Genomic DNA, 24353 nt, shown 5'->3' on the forward strand with positions numbered 1-24353 from the left:
ATAAAGGTAAGGGAACATCTACAATTTCTTCAATAATGACTGTCCCTATATTCAATTTGGACACTATATGATCAATGAAGATTTGTGTGCTATGAATCCCAATTGACTGTGCTGCAGATATCATTACATGTGATGAAATGTAAAGAAAGTGTGTAATAGCTGATTAGTAGGCTAACCACTGAACATGTTCTAAAAATGTTCTAGTGAGGAATGGAACAATGTATCTTCTAAACCTGGTAACTATCTCTGCATTTCTTATGAATGGTTTTGTTGATTAAGATATGACATAGTGTCTAATTTTAACATATTTTTTTCCATTCACTCTTAGTGAAGAAGATGAAGACTTGTTGACACTGTGCACACACTGCTTCTGGCTAGAAGCTCATCTTTGGATCTGAAGTGAATATCATTGAGCAGTATGGTAAGTGCTATACTTTATTAAAATTAATTGTAGTCTACAGTTAGACACAGATAAGTATTATAATTTTGTTGAATATAGTTGTGATGTACAAGTGTAGGACAATACTGTTAACATGCCTTGAGTTTGGTGAATGTATGCATAAAAAATGACGTGATATCTTTATCATAATCCATAAAGATAACAGCATATCTTGTCAAATCGGTCTATATAGTCTATACTATTTTCTGAAAGGAGTAATTGCCATGGGTTGTAGCTCAGTGTGAATGCTCAGAGTGGAAACAAGCTTATCTTTGGTAGTGGAACTAAATTGAATGTGGAAACAGGTAAGTTTTATGTTGATGTCTTTTTAAAATCCCTTTAAATACATCAGGAATATATTTGAGACAGATACATGAATTAGCCCATGACATTTTTGGATAAATGCATTTGAGGCTAACTAGGGTAACATTTCAAACAAAAGTTACATCAATGTAAAACATTTTGTTTTTTTTAAACTCCGCTGATACTACACAGTTAAATATTAAGGTATAGATTTAAAAGCTTATGATGTTATGGCCCCAATCTAAAGTATCCATCAAAATACCCCAAAAAAGCCTATTAGAAGGTCATCATTCCAATTAATAATGTTAAATTACTATTATTAAGCAAAGCTGCAGTTGATAAATGATTAATGTTAAGTGTTGAAAAGGAAATCAAAATTTGTCAGGTTTTTAGTCAGCAAGAATACATTGTGTGACTAACTCCAACAACAAAATGATCTTTGGACATGGAACCAAAGTAGTTGTAGACAACGGTAAGATTAATTAATTACTGCATTCGCAAACACTGCAATGTTCTTACACTTCATACTCAATGTGCTAATATATATCATGTGTTTTGTCTTCATTTGACCTATTTCTCAATCATGCCATTGTTTCATAAGGTACAGAATGAAAGAGCTTTCTGACAACTCTATAACTTTTTCCTTTGAGTTTCACATTGGAATGTTGAAAATGCAACATTTAGTTTTAATACCCTACTCTGAGTTGTTTGTCTGGCAGTAAGAATAGACATATTTATTTATATTTGGCTATTCTTGACCAAAACATTGACAAAAGTGATGATTTTCTAAGAGGTTTAAGATGAACCAGGTTTTACGTAAGCTAGAATACATTGTGTGAGGACATCAGGCGATAAACTTATTTTTGGACAAGGAACCAAGCTGTTTGTTGAAAGAGGTGAGATTATTTGAAAAATACATGCTATATTTGGTACATTTTGTTTAATTTCAACTTTGTGTTAGATGTCAAACTGATGACATTGTTTGGATGAAGTGGGTGAACACATGAACACAAAACATGATTCTGTCCATGGCTTGAGATGCCTTATTTGAGTCTGGTTACGCATTGTATTTAACCCTGGATTACTGTATGTCCTAATGTATCATTATATTATCTTGTGAATATTATGGTAATACATTATGTTAAATACGGATGGAAGAGAAGCCTAGAAATCTTTTAGCAGGTTCCAATGGATTTATTATATGTCTGAAGCTACCAAGACAGCATTTATTTGGCCTAAAAAAGACAGGAAAGGCACAGCCTGTGCAATAAATGTGTATTTATTGAGTTGAATAGTTGAAAGGAATAGTGTTATAATCATCTTGTAAAAGTTGACTTGTGTGGTAACTCTATACTGGTGTAATTGTATTGTGGTGTAACACTGTGTGAATACTGGGGGAGCAGGAAGATTGATATTTGGTAGCGGAACCAAGTTATTTGTAAATACTGGTAAGTGAAATACTAAACATACAGTATGTTTACCCACAGTATGACTGAAATGCATTTTTGCTTTGTATTAGATTCAATTATGAAACCACATCCATTTTGGTTTAGATTTGTAGCAGACTGTTTAGTTATGGTAATGAGGGGACCTAGAGTCTAATGCATTGGCGTTTGTGTACTAGAGTATGAGGGTATGGGAATCTTGGTAACATAATTACTTTTGTTTAGTTTGATAAATAGAGTTCATGCAGGTTTGGTGAAAGTGATAAGATAAAAGGACCTACAGTCTAAACCTTAGGGGTTAATGTACTAGTATGTCAGGCTGTGTGAATGCAGGGAACAAAATTGTTTTTGGGACAGGCACAAAGCTGCTGGTGTTAAGTGGTAAGTGTAGTTTGTTACATTTTGGAGGTTAAGGTGCGTACATTTTGGGGGTTTACTTTGGTAAAGAGAAGTGCCATATCACTTATTTGAACTTCAATTATGTGTAGTGCAAAATCTATGCTATTTTTTTTAAAGAAAAATACCTAAATGCAGATTCTTATCTGTCACTCAAAGTAGTTAAATCATTTAAAATCAAATGAAAAATCAAATGAAAAATCAATTAATCAACCATTGCTGACTCACATACAGAGTCGAGTATTTGGTATGGAATGCTTCTAAGTGTGACTGCCCAGGGGGGTTATAAGCTTATTTTTGCAAGTGGAACCAAACTCATTGTACAACCATGTAAGTAGAATCAGTAATCATCTAAACCATTCCTTACGTAACAAATTCTTTTTTTAGCAAATCAATAATTTATTAAATATTGTTTACGATATACAGTTAAAATGTCTTATGTAGCATACCAACAGGGAATTGTCTATGGCAAGTTGAAATTGTCTATAGTTGAAAAACTGCTAGTTTTTCAACTATTGACACTACATTCTGAAGTACTTTACAGTGTGATCTTATGTTTTTAGCAAGCTCTTGAACACTGTGTGACTAGAGGGAATAACAAATTAATTTTTGGAGATGGAACTAAATTGTTTGTTGAGTCAGGTAAGAAAATCAGTAACATGTAAACCCTGTTTGTTCTCTTGTAATCAATTTAGTTCAACTAATAGTACAACTAAGTTTAGAATCAAAAACATCATCGGCTGTTTACTTTTGGCACTAAACATGTGAAATATGATCATAATCATGATTCCTTTCCGAACTTTACGAGCCTTTTTAGAAAGTAAGGATATACATTTGACTTTGATCATCGATTTAATACTGTATAGTTTATGTAGTGTTGATTCATGTTGTGTGAATACTGGAAGTGGTTATGGCAAGCTGATCTTTGGAACTGGAACACAATTACACATTGAACATAGTAAGTTATTGAAATATTTTTGTGCATGTTTTAAATCTTAAATCTTATCATAAAAGTTTGAATGCTAATGGGAGAATAGATAAGGGAGAAATAGAAAAAAATATGTCTGGGTGTGAGAATCGCATCTTAAGTTGTTACATATGGTACATTGTATACTGCATCAGAAAAGTAAATTTACATACCGATTATAGTAACTAGTAAGTTTCATAGACTGTACAGTTTACGTAGTGTGGATTAATGATGTGTTACTACTGGAAGTGGGTACAAGATGTACTTTGGGAGTGGAACGAACTTACATGTTGAATCCAGTAAGTTATATTTTTATTTTCTAGCATTTCATTGAATCACTTCATTTTTTCATACATTTTTGTTCTAAACAGCCGATGTTAAATTAAATTAGGGAATGAGATACATAATTTAACTGGATACAAAAATACCTCCAATTGTTTAAATGATCATCACTTCAAACACAAAAAAGTCAAGAAATTATTTCAAATAATTTGCATTCAACATACATATTATATACTGTATATGAAGTCTTAATGACACTATTGCTGAAATCCTATATTTAAAGTGCAACAGATTGATTTCTATGTAACTATGTGGTAAAATCCACAAAAATGCTACTCATCTTAAAGTGCATGTTAGAATACTGCATGGTTGCAGTATGTCCTACAGAGATTAGGAAATTATGTTGATGTTTGATGTCTGAATTTAGTCCAGAGATCCCTTGTGAGTAATTGCCGTGGTAGCTAACACTGTGTGACATCAGGATACAAAGTCATATTTGGTCAAGGAGCAAAACTGATCATTGATTCAAGTAAGTTTAAAATTCAAATTCAAAGATTTTAATGATTTTTTCCTGCTATTTAAGATGCAGCAAAACAGTATACATACGATAATATTATGTATACAGGACATATTTAGAATGTGAGTTAGAGAATAGCTTTGGTGCATGGTTGTTATTGATAAGGACTTTCTCAGTGTGTGTATGCTGGAACACAAAAGCTGATATTTGGAGCTGGAACTACCTTGTTTGTAAACTCAAGTAAGCGTTACTCTCTTCTGAATGATACATTTCATTTTTGTAGGGCTTAGCATTTGTGATCGTAATTATTATGCAGTGACAACTTCAAAAGTCCACACATTCAAAGTACCTAAAAACATTCTTCTGAAGAGCTGTGCTTCATTATAAGTTACACTTGTAAAAAGAAATATGATAGAATGGGATACTTAGTTATTGTTCAGGTCAGATGCACTGTGTGACTGCTTCGGGAATTGGAAAATTGATATTAGGAGAAGGGACCAAACTGAACATTCTGACCAGTAAGTCGTTTTCCTGGATTGAAAACATTTCCAGTATCCCATATTGATATGCTCTGGCTAGCTATATTATTTAAAAATCTAGATGTTGTACATAGCTTTCATATTGGCTGTCATATCAGATTGTTCTTGACCTTCAAACAAGTTGGAAAAACATGGCTCACTTGGCTGATAACCACCCTTTAGTAGGACTAGTATAATCCAAGAGTGAAGGGTTTTTGCAGTATGGTTTCATGTTGTGTGACTACTGATGGATTCTACAAAATCATCTTTGGTACTGGAACAAAGTTAATAGTTGATTCAAGTAAGTTACATTAACACTATTTGAACTTATATAATGACTTCCACCAAATGTATGTAATTCAAAATGCTGACAGGTCTTAAGTACAAATATAAATTGTAGCTGTACATATATTTCCAATAAGTCAATAATTGATTATGACACTAATAAGTAACGTTGAGCTAAAAATGTACAAAATATCATTTAAGACACAGAACAGTTAATGTACTGTGGATTCATGTTGTGAGACTACTGGATATGGCAAGCTTTTATTCGGGACAGGCACACAATTACTTGTTGAATCCAGTAAGTAATCCAGCAACTATTTAAATGCTCAAACACATTCTTTAAATTCCTGTTAAATGAGAAAATCTTACACAGTGTATGCGTACAACAGGCTGTGTGAAAAATATACATTCTAAATAAGCTTACTATTTATAAAAACTACGTTTAAACTCAAGAATCTACTTTACAGGCAATATTTTCTGTTCAGTAGTTAAATGGACTGTTCAGTTTAAAAGTAAATGATTCATCCCTTGAGTGAAGATCTTGCTACACATCAGCTTTATGTAATGTGGGTTCATGTTGTGTGAATGCTGCTGGCACGAAAATCATCTTTGGGACCGGCACAAGGTTAATAGTTGACTCAAGTAAGTTAATTTAACCAAATATCTGTAGAAAATACATGGAAAATAGTGACCTAAAATATCTTCAACATACGATGTAAGACTACGATGTAGTCTTACTGATCAAAGCTGTAGAAATTATGCAGGTTTGGCTATTATAAAACCTGTCTTTCACCATACAACGTTTCACCATAGACTGTACTCAGATTTTGTAGTGTGGATTTGTATTGTGTGTCTGCGGGAGGAGGTTTCAAGATTATCTTTGGGAAAGGCACAAAATTACAAGTTCAATCCAGTAAGTCAAAACCTTATTAATGCTCAAACTGTTTCCATGAGACTGACATGGATCAGACCTGAAAGATAAAGTTAAATTAAATGAATACATTTATTAACAAAGGTGACCTAGGTTAGGCAGGTTAATGTCTTTTGGGTTCATGTTGTGTGAATACTGGTAGCTACAAAATCATCTTTGGGACCGGCACAAAGTTAATAGTTCACTCAAGTAAGTTTATTTAATTCAATATCTTTGCAAATAATAAAATTCTTTATAATTACAAAGCAAGTCTAATTTATTAATAAAAAGTTAGAAGTGACAAAAGCAGGTATTTTTTTTACAATAGAGCTTTGCTTAATAATTTATGTAAAAAGGGGATGTTTATGTGTATTATAACATTTGGTCAATGTAAAAGCCAGACTCTTACAATTGTCATAGACTTGACTCAGATTTTGTACTATGGATTTATATTGTGTGAATGATGGAGGTTTCAAGATTATCTTTGGGAAAGGCACCAAATTAAACGTGCAATCCAGTAAGTCAAAACCTTATCAATGCTCAATCAGACATGGACAATACATTAATATAAATGAAATGAATCGGTTTAAAATCTAGACATGTCCTATAAAAATATGATCATAGGGGAACTGTCCATAACTGTATGATACAATATGCATCGACTGACACTATTCTACTTCTTTTATGTGACCAGCTGGTCATAACAGTGTTTAAATATTTGATATGGTACAATTCAATAACAGCAAACAAATGCGCCATTGTCTAAAATATATATTCACCAGATAGAAACAACACATTTGAACATATTAATTCTGTTTTCTCTTGTGAAATGGTCCATTCAGTTTAAAAGTTTACGTAAACGAATACTCCTTTTATTAGAATCAAGTACAGTAATGATCGTGCTATACAGAAGGTTAATGTGATGAATGTTCATATTGTGTGAATGCTGGTGGCTTCACCAAAATCATCTTTGGGAAAGGCACAAGGTTAATAGTTCACTCAAGTAAGTTTATTTATTTCAATATCTAAGTGGCTTTTCATTTCAAAGCAAGGTCACAATGTTCTGTACAATTTAATAGAAATCTATCCTCAGATTCTACACAGATCAGGTAATATATCAAGTATGATGCAGTGATGAAAACAAATCGGTCATATCACAAAGAAGATAAAAGATCAAAGTAAACAAATGTTGAAATCAATTAAACCATCTATTTAAAATATTCTAAATGTCTATTCAAAGTCAGTTTAAATGTGAAGTAGCTATTGCTATTGATAGCAGGTTTATGTAATGAGCATACATGTTGTGTGAAAAGTGGAGGCTTGGACAAAATCATCTTTGGTACCGGCACAAAATTAGTAGTTGACTCAAGTAAGTTAATGTAATCCAATATGATTGTTTATAAACAAAAAGCTACTAACTCCTTTTCATTTCAAAGAAAGACCAAATATGTTTTTCAAATACATACTGTATGTAATCAGTACAGTATGTAGAGTATGTAATCACACTGACTAAAATGTACACATTTTGGTCTAGAGATGTATGTTGAAAAGTTCCCAGGTAATGTTGATTAACAACTACTTCTCTGGATATTATTTGCCATAGACTACTCAGATTTTGTAGTATGGATTCATACTGTGTGACTGCTGGAGGGTTTCAAAAGGTTCTATTTGGGAAAGGCACAAGATTACAAATTGAATCCAGTAAGTACCATTTATTGAGAAGCATAATGATATTTCATGGACCAAAAACATTATTTGTGTATTGAATACAAATCTGTTGTAGTATCTTATAAGTATAAAGTAACAAGACTAATAAAAAAATGACTTACAGTATTAAAGTAAAAACAAATCTAAAGTAACTTAAAAAAAGGTAAGCTTGGCAGAGGTTAAATGTGAGAATATTTAGTTATTGGTGTGACTGCATCAGAGAGCTATTTGGAGAGGGGACCAAAGTAACAGTTGAAGCCAGTAAGTACTGCAACAGTTAAAATGTTTTAGAGACAGCTGTACTCAAACTAAGACTATACTAAGTACGAAAAAATGCCAGAAACAGAGTAAATGCCCAATGAAGAGCAACACTGAAATTACTTTACTCCTCTGATCTAGTCAGCTAGGCATGTATTTAATCAATGCAATCATTTGTACGTACATAATACAGTAAAAAACAACAACATTAACCCCTATTGTTAAAAGTTACTTCAATGTTTAATTGAAGTGGCTATGGCTTTTGCTATTGCTTCACAGTAGGTTTATGTTATGTGAGTTTATGTTGTGTGAATATTGGTGCCAACAACAAAATCCTCTTTGGATCTGGTACAATGTTAAAAGTTGAATCAAGTAAGTTAATTTAATCTTATATTTGTTTAACGTACATAAAACCTTGACTACTTTTCATTTTAAAGTCTGAACTCTCTCTGATATAGCATAGATATTAAGAAGAGTCAAGTTTTTTTACGACTACTGTTTTAGATTTTTTCAGGATTTTTGCAGAATAGGCCAACATTAAACCAAATTATTAATTATAAACTGTACTCAGATTTTGTAGCATGGATGCATACTGTGTGACTGGTGATTCAGGGGGTCGCAAGCTTATCTATGGGAAAGGCACAAGATTACATGTTGAATCCAGTAAGTTGAATATGATAATATGCACACTATATGTTATAAAATTGTTATACATGTTATTAAACCTATTTCTTTCAGTTACAAATTATAAGATTTGAAAATAAAATAGTTAGTTGTTGAGGGCCAGTGCATAGTGTGACTGCATCTGGAAAATGGAAATGTATATTTAGAAAGGATACCGAACTTACAGTTGAAACAGTAAGTAGTAGTTTAAGTCATGCTTAACTCAGACCACCTTGGCGATGAAAATCCTTAATAAAGGATTTTGATAGTCAAGAATGTTTTGTCGAATAGTTAAGCTTTAGATTAATTTGTACAGCATGATACTGCGACCAGACATGTTAAGCTGGTTGATAGGTGACATTTTGTTGACTTGATTGTGACTTGAGCCTGTTACACTAGATATTGTGTTATCACAGATGGCATCAGAAAGATGCAGACTGACACAAAGTTAATAATTGAAAATAGTACATTTATTTAGTAATATATATCAGTAGGTGTATGACAAAAAATCGAATCTTTTCTCATGGTCAAAAAGTTACATTATGTCCTACTTTTTACTTTTAAGTTGCATTGATTGCATATGTATGCTTTCAAAATAATTAAATAATAGTTAAACAAGGGGCTTTTTGCATTAATAGATCATCATCGAAAGTCCTTTTGCGATATCCAAATAGGTTGCATGGTCAGCAGATTTAAATTTACGTGCAGTTTATGTACAGTGGATTCATGTTGTGTGACTACTGGAACTGGCATTAACAAGATCATCTTTGGCAAAGGCATGCAATTACATATTGAACCCAGTAAGTAGAATTTTGGTTTACTGGAACATATCATCTGGTCCATTTTGATCATACTGCTCAACTGATTTGAAAACGTTTTTGGCTGCACAGTAAAATAAGCATTATTTGCAAGATGATTTAGTAAAAAATGCCGCCATCATTTATATTTAGTTATGTGTCAGTTTCAGTTCTAAATTAAAAATTGGTTCAGTAAATACTGTCTGTGTGCTCAAAAGATTATATATAAAAACTAACTGTAAGTAATATAAAAGCTGTCCTCAAATGTCCTCAGAGTAGTCAATGAGTAATTGTCAAAGTATCTAACACAGTGTGACATATGACAAAATAATTTTCGGTCAAGGAATACAATTAACCATTAACTCAAGTAAGTTTAAATTCAATTTTAAGATATAAACATATTTTTTACATGAACAAATTCAAAAATGTTTTTTTTTTTTTTACCATGTAGTTATTGTTCAGGCCTGATGCTTTGTGTGACTACATCAGCAGGAGGCTGGAAATTAATATTTGGGGATGGGACCAAACTAGTTGTGAATGCCAGTAAGTAAAATATTTATGATACATCATGGTTAAAACCTATGTATCTCTCATAAAATGAGAGATACAGATCATATGATCGTTTACAAACACACATAAATGATCTGAGTCGACCGTATACACAAGAAAAATAGTTATGCTATGTGTACAATGCTGTTATTGAATGAGACACATCTCTTAACAATATTGTAGTTCAGCTGTATGCATTTTCTGTATCTTTAGTTAGTGACTTTCTGTGTGTATTTGTCACACATTACAATATTATTACAGATGTAATGTATTCTTACAGCCTCCAGTCATTGAAACAAGTAGCCAGCAGGAACACAGAACCATTAATGTAGTATGAGTTCTCAATGTGTGACTACTGGAGCAGGTTACAAGATTATCTTTGCAAAGGGTACATCATTGCATGTTGAATCCAGTAAGTTTCAACCTATTTTCAGTGACTTAGAGCGTGGGCTTTGTCAATGCATTTAAACATGTTGACATTCTTAATGGTAAACAAGATTTTACCAAAGCAATAGATATTTAAGTGCTCTACAATGAGTGCAAGGACTCTTGTTCAGAGGTCATCAGTGTTCAACTCTGTAAGTATTTGTTAAGGTATCAAACACTGTGTGACATACGGTGACAAGATTATATTTGGCCAAGGAACAGAACTAACCGTTGACTCAAGTAAGTAAACACTAAATCCACGATTAGGCCCAAGATCCACTATCTTTAAAAAATATTAACATGACAGTCAAATAATATGTTTGGATATGCTTGTTGTTACGTGAATTAGCCAAAACTAGAAGACAATGACAGCAACTTTGTATTCATTGTCCTGTTGAACCCTATGACGTTCAGCAAGCAAAGACAGGGACATACAATTAAATGCCTTACTTATCAGGTGTTGTGAGGTATCTTTTTGTGATGATAGAAACGTGATCAACCAAAAAGTCTGTTGGTCTGTAACATGTTATCTAAAAAAGTAAAAGTCTTCTCTTCATTAGAGGCTGAGGTTTATGTTGGAAAGGATGATGTTGTGTGACTTCCAATGGTCTTAAAATCTTCTTTGGGACTGGCACAAAGTTGAAAGTAGATTCAAGTAAGTTAATCTATTTAAACATAGACAAAATGAAAGATGAGAAATTATAGAAAGATTTTAATTTGTAGAAAAAAAAAATTATAAATCAGTGTGTTACTTTTAAAGTAGCGATTGTATTTATAGACAACAACAAGTGTTTCGAATTTAAGTTATTGAAAAGGTACCCATCACAGTGTGACTACTGCAGTGAAGGTTTTGTTTGGACGTGGAACCAAGTTAATAGTCAACTCAAGTAAGTGTAAAGAATAAGTAGCATACACAACAAAATGTCAGCAATAACAGTTGTGATAATTTGTCCCCGTGAGAATATGTTTTAAACCCTAGAGGCTTTTGAATGTTTCAAAAATGTATCTTTATTAGAGAATGAGGTTTATGTAGAATAGGATGTTGATGTGTGACTGGCAGTGGACTCAACAAAATCGTTTTTGGGACTGGTATCAAGTTGATAGTAGACCCAAGTAAGTCAGTTTAAATATTAACTAACAACAATGTATGGAAGATAATAGTAATAATACAATTGTATAATGCATATTGTAACGCTACTTGTAGCCAATCAACAACCAAATGTTCTTGAGAATAATAAAAAAAACTAAATTAGATTATAGTCAGATACCAATAGAGAATGATCTCAAAACTAATGCAACCCCATCAACTCCATTAATGTATTACATACAGTGAATAACTAGTGAATAGTTGTTTTTGCTGAGACAAATTTCATTGTGTGAATGTTGGAGGAAGAAAGCTAATCTTTGGCCGTGGAACATCGCTATTTGTAGGAACAAGTAAGAAAAGATATTATGATGGAGGTTTTTTTCAATAACTAAAATGTTTAAAAAACTAAAATGAACAGCCATTTATAATACATTTCAGTTAACTCGCTAACCATCTATACGTTTATCATAAATGGTTATAGACGATCACTAATTCACTGGTAAATGTATGCGGGTTGGTAAAATGTTGATGGATCTTGGTGGTCTTGGATTTTTGTTAGCTTCGTTCGTTGACCATTTTAGCATTGCACAAATTCGAATGCTACTGAGTAAGATTGCTGAAGTTGAGAAGTTCTTACATCCCTGTAATGTTTTAGCTGGGACAATCTTCATTTTTATATGTTGATATGAGAAATATAATATTTTATATGTTGAGCAAGACATAAACATTTGAAGATATTGTCAGAGAAAGATGAAGAAAATCGTTAGAGAAAGATGAAGAAAATCATCAGAATCATCTTAAGTAATTACTGTCTTTCACACTTCTAAAGTATCTTAGAAGTGTTTTTGTTAAATGAATGATAGTATGTGAGGAACTAAATTGTGGAATTAATCAATAGAATTTAAGTAGGCTATTGAATTACCAGCAATATACAGTAAGACAATTGAATAATATAACAATTGAAAATTGTTGCTACTAGCTGCAACCAATTCGTTTTTGGCAATGCACAAAGCACAGTGTGACTGACTCGGGACTGAGAAAAATAATCTTTGGAACAGGCACTAAATTGGTCATTGAAACCAGTAAGTAATCTTTGTCTTTGACTAACAATCTGTATATCTACATTTTATACAGACTTACTTACTATTTTTATCCAAATATTCAACGTAAGTACAAGAGAAACAGCCCCAATGCATTCAAACAAGTAGTAGTTTTGATGATTATACATTTCCACCGTAATTACAATCCAATCTGTAAATTGTTGTTCACAATATAAAAATGTCAACAATTCCCTACAATTCTCACAATAGTTTGGTTACCTCTTAACATAATGCACACAGATACCAGATAATGTTTTTGTTAGTAATGTAGGAGCACACTAACAGGAGCATTTAACAAGATACTAACTAAATTACAATAATATCTCAGGGCTAAACTTTGATAAGTGGTCCCTGTAGTGTAACTAGGATGCAACATTGTTTGTGTTGGACCCTAAATCAGTGTGTGAATGACGGGACACAGAAAATCTTTTTTGGGAAAGGAACTAAATTGTCTGTGCAATCTAGTAAGTCATCTTTCCATCACAATTGACTGATACAACTTATATTTATGTAGGAACAATTTACAGAAATGAATCCTATAGTCTACTTAAAAGATGCATTTATTGATAATCAAAGAACAACACAGATCATGAAACAATAGCATATATTTATAGCTCAGTGGTTATTATAATGGTCTTGGATTAGTATTGCTGAGAACTAGTTTATGCTTTATACAAACAAATGGTAAAAAAAACTTGTGATAAAATTGCATAGTTGACAAGCTGATAAGTTGAATATAGTTTTCAAAACACAGCAAGCATATTTTGGAGAATATCAACATTGAGGAAAAGGTTATAGGTCAGGCATTTCCTATTGTGTGACTACTGGAATACAAAAATTACTTTTTGGGACTGGAACCAAACTGGTAATTGAGACAAGTGAGTAAGACTTTAAACTTTTTATTATAATAATTGATTATAATCCCTCAACACTTTTCAAGAAAAGATAAGACAGTGTGCAGTATACTGTAGTTGGATTTCAACCTATTTTTTGTGACTTAGAGCGTGGGCTTTGTCAATGCATTTACACATGTTGACATTCTTAATGGTAAACAAGCTTTTACCAAAGCAATACATATTTTAGTGCTCTACAATGAGTGCAAGGACTCTTGTTCAGAGGTCATCAGTGGTCAACTCTGTAAATATTTGTTAAGGTATCAAACACTCTGTGACATACAGCGACAAGATTATATTTGGGACGGCGGGAGTCAGATGGCTGAGTGGTGAGGGAGTCGGGCTAGTAATCAGAAGGTTGCCAGTTCGATTCCCGGCCGTGCCAATTGACGTTGTGTCCTTGGGCAAGGCACTTCACCCTACTTGCCTCGGGGGAATGTCCCTGTACTTACTGTAAGTCGCTCTGGATAAGAGCGTCTGCTAAATGACTAAAAATGTAAAAATGTAAAATATTTAACAGAACTAACCGTTGACTCAAGTAAGTAAACACTAAATCCACGATTAGGCCCCAGATCCACTATCTTTTTAAAACATTAACATAACCAGTCAAATAATATGTTTGGATAGGCTAGTTGTTATGTGAATTAGCCAAAACTAGAAGACAATGACAGCAACTTTGTATTCATTGTCCTGTTGAACCCTATGCCTTTCTTGTTCAGCAAGCAAAGAGGGGGACAAACAATTAAATGTCTTACTTATTAGGTGCTGTTAGGTATCTTTTTGTGATGATAGAAACTTGATCAACCAGAAGTATTTTGGTCATGTAACATGTTATCTAAAAAAGTAAAAATCTTCTCTTCATTAGAGGCTAAGGTTTATGTTGGAAAGAATGATGTTGTGTGACTGGCAGTGGTTTTAACAAAATATTCTTTGGGACTGGCACAAAGTTGAAAGTAGATCCAAGTAAGTTAATCTATTTAAACATAGACAAAATGAAAGATGAGAAATGATAGATTTTAATTTATAGAAAAAATATATTATAAATCAGTGTGTTACTTTTAATGTAGCGATCATATTTATAGACAACAACAAGTGTTTCAAATTTAAGTTATTGAAAAGGTACCCATCACAGTGTGACTACTGCAGTGAAGGTTTTGTTTGACCGTGGAACCAAGTTAATAGTCAGCTCAAGTAAGTGTAAAGAATAAGTACCATACACAACAAAATTTAAGCAATAATAGTTTTGATCATTTGTCCTTGTGAGAATATGTTTTAAACGCTGGAGGCTTTTGAAGGTTTCAAAAATGTATCTTTATTAGAGAATGAGGTTTATGTAGAATAGGATGTTGATGTGTGACTGGCAGTGGACTCTACAAAATCGTTTTTGGGACTGGCATCAAGTTTATAGTAGACCCAAGTAAGTCAGTTTAAATATTAACTAACAACAATGTATGGAAGATAATAGTAAGAATACAATTGTATAATGCATATTGTAATGCTACTTGTAGCCAAAAAAATAACCAAATGTTCTTCCATCAGTTAGTTATTGACACAAGTTACAGTCTGACTGATGGGGTCTACAAAGTTATTTTTGGATGTGGAACAAAGTTGATTGTCAATTTCCATTCAAGATGACAAAAATTAGAAGATAATAGTCATATACCAATAGAGAATTATCTCAAAACTATTGCGAACCTATCAACTACAGTGAATTACTATTGAATAGTTGTTTTTGCTGAGACAAATTTCATTGTGTGAATGTTGGAGGAGGAAAGCTAATCTTTGACCATGGAACATCGCTATTTGTAGGAACAAGTAAGAACATATATTATGATGGAGGAATCTTTCAATAACTAAAATGTTTAAAAAACTAAAATGAACAGCCATTTATAATACATTTCAGTTAACTCTCTAACCATCTATACGTTTATCATAGATGGTTATAGATGATCACTAATTCACTGGTAAATGTATGCGGGTTGGTAAAATGTTGATGGATCTCGGTGGTCTTGGATTTTTGTTAGCTTCGTTCTTTGACCATTTTAGCATTGCAACCAATTCGTTTTTGGCAATGAACACAGTGTGACTGCTTCTGGACTGAGTAAAATAATCTTTGGAACAGGCACTAAATTAGTCATTGAAACCAGTAAGTAATCTTTGTCTTTGACTGACAATCTGTATATCTACATTTTATACAGACTTACTACTTACTATTTTTAGCCAAATATTCAACTTAAGTACAAGAGAAACAGCCCCAATGCATTCAAACAAGTAGTCGTTTTGATGATTATACATTTCCACTGTAATTACAATCCAATCTGTAATTTGTTGTTCACAATATAAAAATGTCACAATTCCCTACATTTCTCACAATAGTTTGGTTACCTCTTAACATAATGCACACAGATACCAGATAATGTTTTTGTTAGTACTGTAGGAGCACACTAATAGGAGCGTTTACCAAGATACCAACTAAATTACAATAATATCTCAGGGCAAAACTTTGATAAGTGGTCCCTGTAGTGTTACTAGGATGCAACATTGTTTGTGTTGGACCTTAAATCACTGTGTGAATGACGGGACATGGAAAATCATTTTTGGAAAAGGGACTAAATTGTCTGTGCAATCTAGTAAGTCATCTTTCCATCACAATTGACTGATACAACTTATATTTATGTAGGAACAATTTACAGAAATAAACCACATAGTCTACTTAAAAGATGCATTGATTGATAATCACAGAACAACACATCATGAAACAATAGCATATATTTATAGCTCAGTGGTTATTATAATGGTCTTGGATTAGTATTGCTGAGGACTAGTTTATGCTCTATACAAACTAATGTTAAATAAATTCTCGTGTAATGTGATGAAATTGCATAGTTGATAAGCTGATAAGTTGAATATAGTTTTCAAAACACAACAAGCATATTTTGGAGAATATCAACATTGAGGAAAAGGTTATAGGTCAGGTATGTTCTATTGTGTGACTACTGTAACACAAAAATTACTTTTTGGGACTGGAACCAAACTGATAATTGAGACAAGTGAGTAAGACTTTAAACTTTTTATTATAATAACTAATTATAATGCCTCAACACTTTTCAAGAAAAGATAAGACAGTGTGCAGTATACTGTATGTGTATAGGACATAAACCCAAAGAAACAAAACATGAAACATCTCAGTGTAGTATTGTTAAATACCTACTTAATTGCTGAAACTAACCAGTTATGATTTTGTTGAACTAGTCATACAGTCGAGTAAACCAGGCCAAAATGGTTATAGCAATTGCTATCCACAACAACACTGTCATTTATGGGGAGAACAAGCTTGTATTTGGACATGGCACAAATATGTCAGTATATTCCAGAGAGTATATATTGTGTGACTTTGCTGGTTACCAAAACAAAACGAAACACAAAAGCCAAATTAATAAGATTAATATTCCCCATGTTTTTGCTTTGGCTAGACATTATATACATGACAGGATATGGGAACTTGTCTTACAAGTTACATGTACAATATTGTAATATCATTTAATGTATTTCTGTTTAATAACATTGATACTTTATTTTTATTCTAGCTACCCTAAACACACGGCAAAGATATGTAATGGAAATCTTTGTTTTCCATGTAATTGTACAGTGTACGGAATATTGTTAAACTGTTCTAACTTTATAGAGAAGTCTCATCCTTATAAACATTGTCTATTCAGAAACTTGACCCTAATACAAAACAAATAGTAGTACTAGTTATACTTTGTATTACTATCACAGAACTGAAACACTTTAATGAAAAGTGTGACTTCAATTAAGTTAAATTCTCCATACTTCAACACCCTGTTGAAGCACACAATTATTGTTAATCATAAATGTAATTTATGTAATGTAAAAAAACAACACTAAAATGTGTAATGTCTAATGGCATTTACAATTAAATTGTGAATTGCTTAAACAACTTTCACTTAGTGTAGAACCTTAATGTTCAGCACTTAAACACTGTGTGAATAGCAACAACAGGAAAATAATTTTTGGTGCAGGGACAAAACTAACAATTGAAACAAGTGAGTACATTTCTAATGAATTTAATACCAACTTTCACATAAATACAATTTCTTCTAACTTCTTAAGCACAATGTGATTTGTTAAGTCCTGAAATTTGAGAAAAGCACCAGATTCTAACACTAACACATTTATTGAACATGAAGGATAATGTACGTGTCACACATAAATCACTAATATAAGTATGTATTATTTAAATGTGTTGAATTGTAGTGTGAAAGAAGTGAGTTTTGGTAAGGTATCAATGAATGTGTGAATACTGGATTCAAAATTATATTTGCATCAGGAACTAAATTATATGTCCAATCATGTAAGTAAACCTCCATATTCATCCACCCTTAAACATCTTATATTCTGTGTAATCTAAGCAACAAGTCCTCATATTGACAGATTAATGTACATTTCCAACATTACAAGTAGCTCTAAAAAGAGTTTCAGAAAAAAAGTATTGTTCGGTCAGGATTTAAAAAAAGAAAGATTATTTAACAATGGGTAATACAACAAAACAAACAGACTGATGTCTTATGTAGTTGTGCAAGGTTTTTGTTGTGTGTTTTTTGTTTGTGTGAATGATGGATTTAAGATTACGTTTGGAACTGATACCCAACTAATCATACACTCAAGTAAGTTATACTATGATACTATGTATCATCCTTTTTAAAATAAAATCTTGAACCATAAATTTAACCCTGCACTTAACCCTGCATGCAATACAACCCAAAACCAACACAGTGTAAATACAGTGTAATTTAGATTAGGCACATAAACATTCCAGTGTCAACACCACTACCATTACTGTGGAACTCGTACTATGATCATATATGTACATGAATAACAATAATGTAGCACAGTGTGAACTATTGAGGTAAAATGTATGCTGCTTAAACATGTCAAAAACATGACGTTTAAAATTCATAACCAACTAAATTAGTTAGACAAACACTTTCAAATGCACTCAGGTAAGTACGTTATTGCCCAGCACATATACACTGTGTGAATGCTAACAACTGGAAAATCATTTTTGGTGCAGGAACAAAACTTACTGTTGAGACAAGTGAGTAGACTTTAAATTAACTTAATCTTGTCAAATCCAAACAATAAACCACAGATATTTTTTAACTTCTCAAAATATGATGATTTTTTATCTACTGAGGTGTATGAATACCACATAGACTTAACTATTTTCCTGCATGCCATTTATATGCCACTATTTTAAATACCAACATAAGTTACCCATTGTAACACGTTACCCATGTAAGTTTCTCAAAAACGTATTTTGTAAGGTATTGTTGACTAATACATTTAAATTAAATCCATAGTGGTTTTACAGTTACCCTGTATATACAACCATGTACTGTAATGTATACAAAACATTCTGGCTAAGAGTTACAAAATCCCAAACCCTCTGGCCTCACTGGCCCTGGTCTTCAAATAACTACAAGGTCCTACAGAGTTTGTTACACAAGTAGAGGGTTTATGTATTGCACATAGATGTTGTGTGAATACTGGATATAATAAGATATACTTTGGAAAAGGCACAACATTGATCATTAATTCAAGTGAGTCTCTCTTATATTCCAAGATTCATATCCTTGAATAGAATTAGGAATTAAAAGCTACTCTTTCCACAAACTATTTGCATTTATGACTTTACAAAGAGTTCCGAAATCAACAGCTTTAAAGGTAGCACCTGCAAACATTGCAATTACAATAGAAAGTAAAATGTACAAAATTTTTGCAATTATTTTCAGCAAACTTCACATATAGGTGTATTTTAAGCATATTAGGATCTCTGAACAGCAAAACAAAACAATGGATTGTATTCTGTATAAATTGATCTGAGAATGCAACCTTTTTCAACACTTCAAAAGATTGGAGTGAATGGTAGGAATTCTACCTGTGTGACAAGTGGCTTAAAAATGACATTGTGTTAATACCTAGTCTACGGTCAAATGTAAAACTCAGTATTATGACATAATACAAATTCAGTAATTGTAACTGAAGACAAACCGACAATATACATTTTAGGACTGTAGTAATTGTATTTGGCACTGCCTGGTTTTTGCCACTGGACTTATTGTTGTGTGAATAACAATTTCAAAATAGTATTTGGATCTGGCATAAAAGTAATTGTCCAACCAAGTAAGTACTAATTATTAGTACATAATATTCCTAAACTTCAGCATATCTCTGATGTATGCAATATTTTGCGGTGTAATAGGTCTGTTTGTTAACACATAGTGTGCATTATGATATAATCAAAATAAGATAACTCTTCATTTCACTCAGAGGCAATTGTGACAGGATAGCAAATTCTTATATTTTTAAACATTGAATCTCAAATTTTAAAGCATAAATCAAGGGTTAACCTATTTGTCTTAGCTGCGTTTTACTGTAAACGGCAATTGATATAGGTGTTAAAATAAGGAATGAGTCATGTAACGACAAAGGGTCAAGATTAGTGTTAGGTTTAAATATAGTTGAACGCAATGAAGTGCTAGTTAGGAATGTGTGTTGACATTGTAGATGCCGAACTTGAGCCCAAAAGTGTGTTGTCTTTACACACAAAATATACAATTGTCTGTAAACCAAAGCCAGACGGTTATCGTGCAACAAACATGCATTGTGTGACATCAGGAACTAACAAACTTTTATTTGGTGCTGGTACCAAGTTAAATATCAAAACAAGTGAGTAACCATCTATTTTTCTGTATCAAATCATCAAATATACCACATTGTGGACATTTCTCTATGAATATAATCTATTTGTATCAACCCTACTGAATGTAGTGAAATTAAACATAAAACTAGGAATTATAGGATATTCTCTTAGGTTTAGTTGGACATTCCAACTTTATATGTAATAATAATCCTTCACCTTTAAGATTAATTTTGGGGTGCCCCGGTGGCATGTGTAGGGCATGTGCCATATGGACTGAGGCCCTAACGCAGCAGCCTGGGTTCGATTTCCAATTATTTTGTCTGTCCAATAGATTATTTTGCATACTGTACATTCACTCCAGAAAGAAAAGTTAATTTTACACTAAATATACATTTAAACTGATGAAGTACAAAGATAATATGTGAACAGATAAATCCACAATTGTTCAAACAGGTATAGTTTTATCTGGTAATGCACAGTACTGTATTTTGAACCACTGATGATGAGGTGTTTTTGCAGCCAGACATATGGTTGTGTGAATAACATCAAAATCATATTTGGATCTGGAATACAAGTTATTGTCGTGCCAAGTAAGTAAACAATCAACACTTAATATGTATACTTTGTAAACTAAATATACAAACTCATTTTTGGAAATGGAACAAAAGTTGTTATCCTTTCAAGTACGTAAAACTGCTAGTCTTTGGCTATATACAATATACTTAATAGCTCTTCATTACAACAATGCAGCCCTCAACTCTTTTTATTGTTCACCGTGCCTGAAATATCGTGGTAAAATTATTGCAATTGTAGTACTATCATTCGTGTCGTTTCATTCTAGTTGTTTTAGGAAGAGGCTTAACCATTGTGTGGCTGACCAGAGAAAGGACAGTTTGTACTATGTTGATGTGTGTACAAATGCATTGAAATGCACCTTATTTATACCTGGAATCATTATATTATGACAAATGTTGTTCCTTAGCTGTGCTGTCCACATCACTCCATAATTACACATGCAAAGGTACTAAAGATGCATGCAAATGCTAACTTACTGTAAGCAAGCTTTCGATGTAATGCTAATTGCAAATTGTCATGTATTAACATGAGAAATGAAAAATAAGTAGTTTTTTCAGTTTGGTCCTATTTTTTATTCTAATCCCTGCACCTACAGAAGACACTGCCTCTTGCTAGACTACTGCAAATATTTTCCTTTTAATGTCGCTACATATCCATTTGCATGCCATGTCACAAGAACTTCACTGTCCAGAATGACCCTGTGGTGTACGATGCACATGACAAGAAACAACATTGAAATACAAATGTGTTCTAAATAAAGATTGTTATAATTGTTAGACTAACCATAAACCTGAACCCCAAATACAGCTGCAATGCCTAACCCTAACCTCTACTACCATGAGCAGGATGAATAACCCTAACCTTAATCACATACATTTAATTTCTAAACTTAACCAAAAGTTTTTAAGTGGAAAAACAGTATAACATATCTATAGCATGGTTTAAAAATGTACTCATTGGTGTCTGGTCGTTTTAAGTCTGCTGGCTAACAATTATGAACTTTTTGATGTGTGTTTTAACAGGGGAGAGCATGAAACCATCTTACTATGAGTTGAAAAATGATGAAACAACAGCTTGTCTGGCAACAGATTTCAGCCCATTCAACTCAAGCATATTTAGTGATCGCACCGAAGCCACCAGAATGGAAGGGGACACATACTACAGCCAGGTTGCTCTAAGACAAAAATGCCCCTCTAATAACAGTAAGTGTCTACACTGATTTATTACAATCACCGCAGCAATTCTAGGCAATGAGGTTGAAACTGAAAACATTCCCACATCAACATTCCTAATAACGTTTTTTTTATTTTGTATTGACAGCTTACGAAGCTTGTACAGCACAGGGTATTGAATCAGGCAAGTATTTTTATATCTGCGAATATTATATGATGAAATATTCCTGGAGCATATTGAATGCATTGTGTTTTAGACTTTAATGACTGTGACTTCATGGTTTCTAGATGTAAAGACCAGATTCCTATCACTGACCATTCTGGGCCTGAGAATCCTGTTGGTGAAGACCATAATTTTCAATGTGCTGATGACTCTTCGGGTGTGGATCAGCTAGAGTAAGTACATTAAGTAACACATTTCACAAAGGGTATACTTTGCCAAAAGTAATAAATTAGGCCAGGCACAATACAAATTTAAATGACTTGAAACCACCAAACCAAAGTGTTGCACATTGCCTTCAGTGTGTTACTGCCAGCTCCCATTAACCTCCATGACCATCCTTCAGCGGATAATGTAAAACACCCAGTGTGATGACATCATTGTAAAAACAAAACAAGCTGAATTTGACGGCCACATTCTTATTTAAGAGTATTGTCATGAGGAGCTATTGTCTTGTTTACTAATACATTTTGGTTAATATTATTTAATTTATTTTCCAGATACAGCAGTCTGTCAAAGAAGACAACAACATTAGCCCCATGTCTATGTGGAAGCATAGAAATGTTATTTGCCTTATGTCATAATTGTAATTTTCTTCTGTAATATTATGTATTCTAAAAAAAGTTCATGTGTGCCGTTTAGTGTATGTTTGTAGTTAGTAGTTTGTAGTTGAGAAACATGTATTATTAGTAATTTGCTAAGGAAGAGGACTACTGTGTTGTACAGTAAAAAAAAAAAAGTATGTTGGTATAGATGTTTTTTCCCCCCTCTTCAACAGTTAAAACTATTATTTGCATCTTTGTCTGGACATGGATTGATTTCACCTTCGGATATCATAATGCTTAATGTGATTATTCTGTATTTACAGTGAACTGTCAATTGTTTAACAACTAATCCAAGCATCCCTCATACTCTGTGTCCACACTGATGTACATTCATTTGTATATAGTAAAAATGATTTAAAATATCTTAATTTGTATATCAGTCATAAATGTGTTTTTGAAATGTTCTGTATTGATGAAAATATTTCAGTAATTAAATAAAATAAGAATTTGAAGTTATTTGTTTTATTTATTTTCTTTCATGTCAGAAATTGGGACCCAGGTAACTTACTTGACCTCAAGGCCTACAATATATACAGCACAATTGAACCTTTAGTTACACTTCATTGAGTACAAGAAGGAGCTCACCTATGGACCATACTTACATTACCATTGCATAGCATATAATTACCTAGTATAGTATGTGTGGACCCTTGACCCCATTTTTTATGAGCTAATGGTTTTGTCATCCATTATCCTTAAATGTGTCAACAATATAGCGTTGAAGTGCAGGGAAGGTACAGTAGTCAAGGTGCTTTATGTATTTAAGGTTCTTTTTGGAAAATGGGCAATTGGCAAACAAATTAAGGCTCTCCTCATTGGAAAATCATATTATTTGAAAAAAGTTAAAAAACTTAAATACTGATGTTTTGGCATGACCTTATGGAGTAAAATACCTTTGCGAACAAAAAACCCATCATAGTTGTGGAGCTATTAAGCGTTTCTCTCTACTGATTACTCCCTGGAGACATGCCATGTGCCAGCCTGTATCAAGACAGGGGGGACAGGGACAGCGCACAATATCAAATCCTCCACCATCATCTCTGTGCCCAAAAAGCCAAGGCCAACAGAACTTAATGACTACAGACCTGTTGCCCTGACCTCTGTGGTAATGAAGTAATTTGAGTGTCTGGTGCTGGCACACCTCAAATCCAACAAGGATCCTCTCCTGGACCCCCTGCAGTTTGCCTACAGAGCCAAAAGGTCTGTAGACGATGCAGTAAACATGGCATTCCACTTCACCCTGCAGCACCTGGACACACCGGCATCCTATGCTAGGATCCTGTATGTGGACTACAGCTCTGCTTTCAACACCATCATCCCGGCTCTGCTACAGGACAAGCTCTCCCAGCTGAACGTGCCTGACTCCACCTGCAGGTGGATCACTGACTCCCGGGTCATCAGCACTGGATCTCCTTAGGGCTGTGTCCTTTCCCCTCTGCTGTTCTTCCTGTACACCAACAGCTGCACCTCCAGTCATCAGTCTGTCAAACTCCTGAAGTTTGTGGACGACA

The 24353-nt window shown here is 33.1% G+C and overlaps 1 protein-coding gene across 1 annotated transcript; it reads left to right on the plus strand.

Moving 5' to 3' along the window:
- The first annotated feature begins 2453 nt into the window (after positions 1-2453).
- On the plus strand, positions 2454-23294 carry LOC134036851 (M1-specific T cell receptor alpha chain). The gene is made up of 5 exons (XM_062481976.1): positions 2454-2568; positions 21868-22047; positions 22166-22201; positions 22306-22413; positions 22738-23294. The coding sequence occupies exons 1-4, from the start codon at positions 2499-2501 to the stop codon at positions 22410-22412; spliced, it is 393 nt and encodes a 130-aa protein (XP_062337960.1). The 5' UTR covers positions 2454-2498; the 3' UTR covers position 22413; positions 22738-23294.
- The last annotated feature ends 1059 nt before the right edge of the window (positions 23295-24353 follow it).

This window comes from Osmerus eperlanus, chromosome 16 (assembly GCF_963692335.1).
Source record: "Osmerus eperlanus chromosome 16, fOsmEpe2.1, whole genome shotgun sequence".
In the NCBI taxonomy this organism is placed as follows: domain Eukaryota; kingdom Metazoa; phylum Chordata; class Actinopteri; order Osmeriformes; family Osmeridae; genus Osmerus; species Osmerus eperlanus.

What these genes read in the sequence shown, in the direction of transcription:
- LOC134036851 (XM_062481976.1), top strand. Translation starts at nt 2,499, where the DNA reads ATGTCAGGCTGTGTGAATGCAGGGAACAAAATTGTTTTTGGGACAGGC. An exon ending in AAAGCTGCTGGTGTTAAGTG is followed by an intron (nt 2,569 to 21,867) that starts GTAAGTGTAGTT and finishes GTGTTTTAACAG; the next exon opens with GGGAGAGCATGAAACCATCT. An exon ending in AAAATGCCCCTCTAATAACA is followed by an intron (nt 22,048 to 22,165) that starts GTAAGTGTCTAC and finishes TTGTATTGACAG; the next exon opens with CTTACGAAGCTTGTACAGCA.